The sequence below is a fragment of the Alnus glutinosa genome, chromosome 5 (genome assembly GCF_958979055.1).
Source record: "Alnus glutinosa chromosome 5, dhAlnGlut1.1, whole genome shotgun sequence".
Lineage (NCBI taxonomy): Eukaryota > Viridiplantae > Streptophyta > Magnoliopsida > Fagales > Betulaceae > Alnus > Alnus glutinosa.
In genome coordinates, this window is record NC_084890.1 from 2,517,980 (window position 1) to 2,527,668 (window position 9,689).

Sequence of the window (9,689 nt, forward strand, 5' to 3'; positions counted from 1 at the left end):
ATTGAAAAGGCAAAGGGGTAACACAAGGCTGGTCACCCAAGTTATGTAGGATGCAATTTTCCCCTTTGTTTCCTTTTGATCAAAGTTTACAATATTGAAACCACCATAACTAAAGCTCAGACTAATATCTGAAAGCAACAAGGCATTTCATTTCTGTCTAAAAGATTCCACAATGAAGAGCAACCAAAATACTACAAAGAGAGATCGAACAAATAAAACCCAGACAGTAAGAAACCAAACAACCTTAATTATAGGTCTTTCATGATATAAACCATACCAACAAAATGCACAGTGTAGTTACATAACATAGCAGATTAGTAGTCGTTGGCAATAACAGTCATCATAAGCATCACAAATCACTTCACCAAACCTTTGAGGTTATACAGAAGCTGCATACAATCAGGAGATCACAGGAAGATTACAAAAGCTGCACACAACAATACAAATCCCAAACTTCTCTTGAACAAATTATCATGACAAACCAATGATTTACTGGCAATTAACCTTCAAGAGCAAGCTATAATGATCACTAGGCAACACAAGGAGCATCGACCTCTGGACCCTATTTCTTACCCTCTTTTACTTGCAATATGATAGTCCTGATATAGCCTCCATTCCTATCATGTCAATTGCACTTATTGAAATCATGCAAATCGAAAACGAATCAATCTAACCGCTTTTGCAAAGGCCGGTTAGCAGACAACATCAGATTGGACCCGGTATCATATGTCCATCCCTTTTCTCCGGGCCTTAACTCTGCCCAGGAATCAAGCCATCCATCAGATAAAGGAAACTGCTCATCCAAATCGTCATTCCAATTCATGTCACCACCAAAAACCACATTTAGATATTTCTCAAGAAGGTTAAGGGCCTCCTTTGCTTGAGCCACACGTTCCTCACTGTACATCTGATCCCATTTTGGAGGGGCAGGGTAGGTGCTCTCAAGATGGCTTGTGGCTACAATCAACGGTTTTCCCCCTACTTCAATCTCTGCCATGCACAGTTCTCTCGGCATTTTAGAATTGCTGAACATTTTGCGGCTGAAGGATTTTACTGGAAGTTTGCTCAACTGCAAATGACAAACCAAGTTAGGCTCCCACTCTCTTGGAATATGGAAGAATAATACATCTTGAGAGTCGTAACCCAAAGAGAAGATATAATTATAGAAGAAAAATCACAAGAACAACCATGTAATTGGCTTGACCTCCTTAAAAGGTCAAATGGGAGTGAAAGATGTGAAATTTAATCATTTGAGAAAAGTAAATTTTTCAAGAGTTTGAATAGCATTTGATCTTACAGCTTTGAGCTCAGATTTCTATCCATTAGACATCAGTATCTGTTACGTGCCTAAGTGCTCAAACACATAACTGATAAGTAATGGTAGTTCGAGGAACTCTAATACCTCCCAAATCAACTCAAGAGCTGAATATTAATAATCTTTGCTTACCTTTATTTATCAACCCAATAGGTTTATATAGAATTACAAAGAAATGCGATAAACATAAACTACTTCCATAGAGATGTATCCTATGACTATCCTATCACTAACAACTATTAATAAAGATAATACTCAACTACTTAGGGATAACATACTATCCCTTTATCCTTACTTAAAGATAGACTCTACTAAATAAATAATAACAAAATAACAAAGATATAATAATAACCAAATAATAACGAAACATGACTGCTTGTGAACTCTTTTGTTCTCATCCCCATCTGGTACGTAACATTCTATTCCCCTTAAATTGGACCTTGTCCTCAAGGTCCTAGGATATCTTGAAATCTCAAGAAGTGGATTTGAACTTGGAATTGCAGATGTCTTGAATAGACTTTATCCTCTTCCTAGGCGGTCATTCACCAGTTGAGATTGCTTGTTTGTCACTGAGCGTCCAGATCTGCACTAGTCGGTGGTCTTTAATGGTTTTGTGTGGGTTGGAGACGGTAATTGTTTTTTGGGTCGAGGGATAAAGGTTCTACAATAGGTGGGTCTGATAATTTTTTTGGGTTATGATTGGTGGCCTGTGGTTTTGGTCAAGAGGTTGTTGGTTCTGTAATTGGAGCGATTGAATTTTTTGTGTTTGTGGTGCTAATGGGTTGATTTTTGGTGGTGGAGTTTCTGGTGATGCAATGGGGTCGGTTTTGGGTGATGCTTGTGTTATTGAGTTTTCCAAACTAACAAGGTTTGTGGTCGTTGGATCATGGTGGTCGATAAAGGGGTTGTTGTCATTATGGGTGTTCGGTAGAAATGACCACTGCGAATGAATTTTTATTTCAACAGATATCTCCTCCATTCGCTTCATCATACTCTCTTGTCCCACACCCATTTGGGTCAACATCTCTTCTTGATCAGATTTCATGGATCTTAGCTGCTTCTCTGATCGTTCCCAACGATGGTCGTCCATGGCGAAAGTAACGTGGTAAAACCTGGCTTTGATACCAATTGTTACGTGCCTAAGTGCTCAAACACATAACGGATAAGTAAGGGTAGTTCGAGGAACCCTAATACCTCCCAAATCAACTCAAGAGCTGAATATTAATAATTTTTACTTACCTTTATTTATCAACCCAATAGGTTTATATAGAATTACAAAGAAATGCGATAAATATAAACTACTTCCATAGAGATGTATCATATGACTATCCTATCACTAACAACTATTAATAAAGATAATACTCAACTACTTAAGGATAACATACTATCCTTTTATCCTTACTTAAAGATAGACTCTACTAGATAAATAATAACAAAGATATAATAATAACCAAATAACAAAGAAACATGACTGCTTGTGAACTCTTTTGTTTTCATCCCCATCTGGTACGTAACAGTATCCTTCATAAAATAACCATCCATGGTTTTTATAAGATTGAAATTGCAACTAAGGTTCAACCTAGATTTGAAAAGGATGCATAATATCTAACCTGCATGCATAAATATCGTAGTGTACCAGCCATTTCATCTGAAATTGAGCAATTATATGCCTTCCACCAACTTGATTGCCTAAAAATGTAATATATATAGGGTGTAACCTCCTGCCCAACACACATTATGAGCATAAATATGATAAACAGTTAAGTGGAGATGACCTATGTGATGAAACCCAAATGACACACCTGGAACAAATGACATCTAGAGCATGCAATTGAATAATGTCAACCAGAGCGTCCATCCTCTTATCTATCATCAGATCTTGGAACCAGACGTTATAACTCAGAATTTTCAGTGTACTCAAAGCCATAACCAAACCAGTGTCCCCCGCCACACATTTGGTTTTTAGAACTGCCTTATCATTAATAACAAAAGATTCCGATATGGCGATATAGCAATATTGATATTAAAATAAGCGAGATGGAATATCTGAGTTGACCAGTAAATACAACATGCCCTAAAACAACTCATTATGATTGGAATCAACATCTTCCGTTCTTGCTGGGAACACGGCAGGGAAAGGCATGCTTTTGTAACCACTTTATATTTGGATAATATTGTTACAATGCATTTAAATTTTTCTTTTATCAGTTTCCACTCCAATTAGTTGTCTGTGCTATTGGCATTTCAATTATGATTTTTGTTTATTTTTTTTTAGGGAAAACTTCACAAAAGGGTATCGATTATAACGCGTTTTGACGAAAGGGTACTGAATTAGCAAACCTCTCGAACCCGGGGTTTTAACTATCAAAATGAATCTCAAAAAGGCATTCCGTTTGGTTTCGGCGTTAAAACGTGACGGAAGTCGAGTCATGTGACTTCCACGTGACTTTTTTAATGCGTTCTACCCGTTTTGTCCCCACCTAAACAAATAAATTATGTTTCTTCCCACCTTCCCCATTTACTCTCTCTCTCTCTCTCTCTCTCTCTCTCTCTCTTTGTGTGTTACACGCACGTAAAAAGTTTCCCTATCTTTTTACTTGCCAAATTCAGTGGGTGTTCTGTCCATGCTCAACACCTCACTATTGAGAACTATCTATAGCTCAATATACATGCGTACATGTGTGTCTCTTAATATTTTGAATGCTTTGTGCTCGGTCTAAATCTATCTTCTTTGGACATATCCAGAGTTTGTACTGGATTTGCATGCTTATCATTTTTGTAACGTCCGAGATATTTTGTAGAAATTAAAATACAAAATTTAGGTAAATAATTGATAGAAGTTAATGTAATGTTAGTATAATGCAAAGAAAACATAAAATAGAAAATAAAGAAATAGAAAAGGAAAATAAATAAATGGAAATAAAATATAATAAATATATATATATATATATATATATATATATATATATATATATATATATATATATATATATATATATACAAATGAAGGGCCGTACGACCCTTCATTTGGATTTAGGTGGGGCGCACCTGCGCCCCACGTGAATAAGAGGAGGGCCATTCGGCCCTCCTCGAAAGAAAAAAAAAATATATATATTAAAAAAAAAAAAAGGGAGAAAGTGAGGCGCCAGGTGCCTCACTTAAAAGAAAAGAAAAGAAATGAGAAGGGCACTCCAGGGAGAAAAGAAAGAAAAGGGGGAAAAGGGGGAGAGTCCAAGATTTTATCAAATCAGTGAAGATCTAGACCTCAAATCTCAAGTCTAATTTCGGAAACGTGATCTACACGTGTGGATCTACGTTTTGACCGATTATTTTGAGGTAATTTCGTAATCCCTAATCTTTGTCTAAGTTAGGTCAATTTTGAGTGCTAGACTAAATTGTTAAAATTAGTTTGAGGATTTTGTGTATAGTGAATTCCTATACACTATTTAAGCCATGGGTTGTTGGATTAAAGGATTTAAAACTCTAATTTTGTTAATTGTTGAGGTGTAGGCATAAACCCTAAATTTGATGAGTTGAGTTAAATTTGAGACTTTTAAGTGTTTAAACCTTAGATTATTAATTAGTCGATTAATTGCATTTAGGGTGTTAACTAATCCTAAGTTATCTATGGGTTTCAAAAAGAAAAAGAAAAAGAAAAGAAAAATAGGTATTTGTGGGGCTGGGTCCTAAAGTTAGTAATTTGTATAAATTGGATATTTTAATTGTAAACCTAAGAATATTTCTATGTACATGTTTAGTTAGTTAATGGATAATAAAGTAAACCCTATAATTTTATGGGTTAGTAATTGTAGATAATAAAAGGTTGAATGGAACCTTAAAACTTTATGGGCTCAACTTTTAAACATGTACAAAGAGAAGCACGAGTTTAGGAGTATGAGTGCTAATGTAAGGTGCAATCTAATGCAGCTATACATTGCGCAGCCTTGCGTGAGGATAATCCCGCAAAGCCACGGACTTTGCAAGAAGGTGAGTATTCTACTCACTAAGGAATCCTAGGAACTTAGATTTACGTATTGTTGCATTTTGTTGCATTTATGATTATAGAATTTGTTGGTGAAGATATATGTAATTGAATTGTGAGTTATTGGATTGGGAATTAAAATGGTAAGTTGATATTGATAATGATTGGTTATATTTATGATTATGAAATTTATTGAGAAAATTGTTTATGATTGAGTTGAGATATATTGGTTTGTAATTGTGTGGATAAACGGATATTGAGGAATCTTGGTTGTTTATGATTATGGAACTTATTGAGAAAATTGTTTATGATTGATATGGGATATATTGGTTTGTAATGGTATGGATAAATGGATGTTGATGAATCTTGGTTGTTTATGATTATGGAAATTATTGATAAAATTATTCATGATTGAGTTGAAATATATTGAATTGTAATTGTACGGATAAATGGATGTTGATGAATCTTAGTTGTATATGGTTATGGAATTTAGATGAAGATATGTGTTGATGATTGAGTTGTAAAGTGTTGAATTAAGAATTATGTTAAGGTGGTTGAGATTAATATGCGGGAATTATTAGGGATTGAATGACATGATGTTGAATATATATATATAGGGTGGAATTGTGGATGCGTGTAGATGGAAAAATTGTTTGGACATACATGTGTAACAATAGGGGTATGATAAGGTAATTTGGATTTATGAGAACTCGGTAGTTGATAGATGGTAAGTCCAGTGTTGTAGTATCTGTCATAGTGGTAGGCCATAGTGTAGTAGATCTTGGCTGAGATGAGTGGTAGGCCAGAGGGTAGCAGCTCTTGGCTGAGATGTGTGGTAAGCCTAGCATTGAAGTGCTAGCATTAGTGAGATATGTGGTAAGCCTAGTATTGAAGTGCTAGTTCACGTGAGATGTATGCCCTGCGGGTCGTAGCTTTATGGGCGATGTTGACAATAAGCCTAGCATTGAAGTGTTAGCACTTTGTGAGACATGTGGTAAGCCTAGCATTGAAGTGCTAGCACATGTGAGATGTGTACCCTGCGGGTCGTAGCTTTACGGGCGATGTTGACAATAAGCCTAGCATTGAAGTGCTAGCACTTGTGAGATGTGTGGTAAACCTAGCATTGAAGTGCTAGTACACGTGAGATGTGTGCCCTGTGGGTCGTAACTTCACGGGCGGTGTTAACGGTAAGCCTAGCATTAAAGTGCTAATAATTGTTAGATGTGAGAAATATTTTTATGGTATGCGTGGTATATTGTTTGTAGAAACCGTGATAATATATAAGTGTGTGAAGAATAACGTAACTTGTACTAGATAATGTGTTGTTATGTGAACTTAATGATTTGTGAATGACGCTGTTGAGCCTTGTATGTAATTATGTTTGTGTATAGTGTATACTTAGTGAGTTTTATACAACTGAGGCCTCGACACTTCTTACTGAGGTGGTGAACTCACACTTTCACCTATACGGATGTGGCTACTACCACAACCGTATAGGTGAAGCTTCTTTGGATGCAGGTATTGATGATGCGGAGGAGGACTCCGTTGCACACTATGTGGAGTACTACGACTAAGCACGTCGCTTGAGTCGTAGGAGTGTCGGACTTGGATAGTCCCTTTTGTGTATTTTTTATATGGCTAGTGTGACTTATAACACATAGATGTAACCATTCTTTTGTATGCATAATTTTATGCTTAAGTCCCCTTTGCGTATTTTGTATATGACTAGTGTGACTTGTGACACGTAGAGGTAGCCATTCTTTTGTATGCATAATTTTATGCTTAAGTCCCCTTTGCGTATTTTGTATATGGCTAGTGTGACTTGTGACACGTAGAGGTAGCCATTCTTTTGTATGCATAACTTATGCTTAAGCCTTAAGCAGATAGACATTAACAGGCTCTTTTGTGTAATGAACAACTTATGATTATAATGTTGACTTCCGCAGTTAGATTTCGTATTCCACTGCATATATTATGTAACTCTGATATATCAAGTACATGTTAAGGAATGTGAATTATGAGTTGGCTGGGTGACACGTAGTCATGCCACTGTGATGATTCATTGTATGTTTTAAAAAAAAAAATGGGTCGTCACAATTTTCCATGCATTATGTTGGTTTTTGTGCGTGAGAAGGCTAGGAAGTATGCAATAGTTAAAGAGCTTGATGAGCCTGTGAGTCTAAAGGATGGAACTGTTGTCCTCCAATTTGAGACGCGCTCCAGGAAGGGCTTGAATGTGGTGGTGCATATCTCAAATATCTTCGACCACAGGAGGCTAGATGGAAACCAAATGAATTTGACAATGAGTCGCCTTATACCATAATGTTTGGACCTGACAAATGTGGGGCCACAAACAGGGTTCACTTCATTTCATACCTCTGAATTGCATCTACTCAAGATCAAGAGTATCATTTTGCTCTATTTTAATTATGAAAACGACGAACTTGACACCCATCAAACGAAATCATGTTCGTTTGTGAAAAACTTGGTAGTACATTAAGCATATACTCTTCCATTTGCTTGGCGTACAGATATTATATAATTACCTGAAGGAAGCCCCAGCCTTTGCATTGAAGATCCAGCTTCTTGAGCTCTTCTTTGTCCCCTTTTGCATTGCATCTCTCGTCATGATTCCTTACATATCGATGATTCGACAAAAGCTCAAATTGATTTTACGCCACTACTCCTCATACCCAGTCAAGCCAAACATAGCACAGTTATTGCCCAATAGCCTTGTTGTAGCCACGCTTGGTCTGGTGGAGAACACCTTGTTGTGGACAGTGAAGCAATCTTTGATGAGAGATTCTTCCATAGATTCAGGCTTTCATAAGTCTCAAGATTTTGCTTGGAAGTTTGTGGCATATTTGCTGAAACGGTAGACTAAATTCCAATACACATAACCCACCAAAATCCAAATCACAGTCGCACGATCCATTCTTCAAGCAATCTTGGCTTCAATGGACTTGGGCTTCTTGGGCTCCGGAGGAGGCAACTTCTAGACAGTCACAGTCAGCACGTCGTCCTGGCAAACCGCAGAGATGGCATCGGTGTTGGCATTCTTAGGCAGCCCAAACTTCCTATAGAATACACAGAGTAGATGGAAGCCATAAAAGTATAAAATCCCACATGGCTCTGTTACACTCTGTTTTAGGAAGCTAAAACAGAGGAAATTCTTCTACTTTGACGTAAGCCTAGATTCCTGAATAAGATTCTTCTACTTTGACGTTGAGATAGTTCGCAACTCGTAGCATGCATGCAGCACAAGAAATCGTATCCTCTGATCAAGAACACTGATAACAGCTCCGACAAGTTCATTGAGCCTTTTTATCCCATGGCCACGCTTGTCTACTTCTACGTTCATTGAGCCTTTTTATCTCAAATTCGTGATGATAACCTCGCCGCATAAATAATTGAAGATATGAGCGATAGCTTGTGGGAGCATCCAGAGGTATGAAATTTGTCAGTCTGTTATTACTCCTTGGAATAATATCGAATGTCAAAAACCCAGTAGTGATAACATATCAGATGCAGGGATCCAGAAATGTCATGCTCTTTTGATTCAGGAACTTTGTTAGTTGTGACTCGTGAATATTTGTTGTAATCACAATATTTTATAATGATTTCAGTTATTGTTGTATGTAAGTTAAAATGGTCTGTGTAAGCTCAAGTCCTGCTTACCAGAGCTTCTCTCCGGTTGGGTTGATGACGACAATTACAATCTTCATGTGTGAGTGGAGAGTGGGTCCAGCTTGAGGAGTTGTGTTTACATGCATGAAAGTGAGGGGCAAAACGGACAAACGACATTAAAAAAGTCATGTGAAAGTCATGTGACTCGACTTCCGTCACGTTTTAACGCTGAAACCAAACGGAATGCCCTTCTGGGACTCATTTTGATAGTTAAAACCCCGGGTTCGAGAGGTTTGTTAATTCAGTACCCTTCTGTCAAAACGCGTTATAGTTCGATACCCTTTTGTGAAGTTGTCCCTTTTTTTAATAAATAGACACAATCTTGAAAATACTTCAGCTTTCATTACAATAGAAAAAACTTTGAAAGCTTTCATATTCTGTTTATTTTGTTTTATCAGAGATATTGAATACAAAACTGATACAGTATCAATACATGTAACCAAAGAAAAGACCACCAAAATGAGTTCAAGAACCAGTTTAGTTGTTTATTTCCAGCACAAGGTTCAGAGGCAAATTTCCCCACAAAGGAAACATAGAGAAATATTCTCTAGCTAAGAGAAGAGTCCGTTGTCGGAAGTCTTAGTGTTTGCCACACTCTAAGGTTTCTGAAAGCTTGTTCTGTTTTGGGTTACTATGAAGTTAGAGCTCATTTCAGTTGCAGTGTACTTGACTTTGAAGGACATTTCCTCTTCCCTGTAAAATCTT

The 9,689-nt window shown here is 37.0% G+C and overlaps 1 protein-coding gene across 1 annotated transcript; it reads right to left on the reverse strand.

Moving 5' to 3' along the window:
- Positions 1-644: 644 nt before the first annotated feature.
- Positions 645-1,091, reverse strand: LOC133869817 (uncharacterized). Its single transcript, XM_062306896.1, has one exon. The coding sequence runs from the start codon at positions 1,031-1,033 to the stop codon at positions 665-667; it is 369 nt and encodes a 122-aa protein (XP_062162880.1). The 5' UTR covers positions 1,034-1,091; the 3' UTR covers positions 645-664.
- Positions 1,092-9,689: the final 8,598 nt, after the last annotated feature.

Excerpts from the sequence above, each read along its gene's own strand:
- LOC133869817 (XM_062306896.1), bottom strand. The coding sequence starts at position 1,033 with ATGTTCAGCAATTCTAAAATGCCGAGAGAACTGTGCATGGCAGAGATT.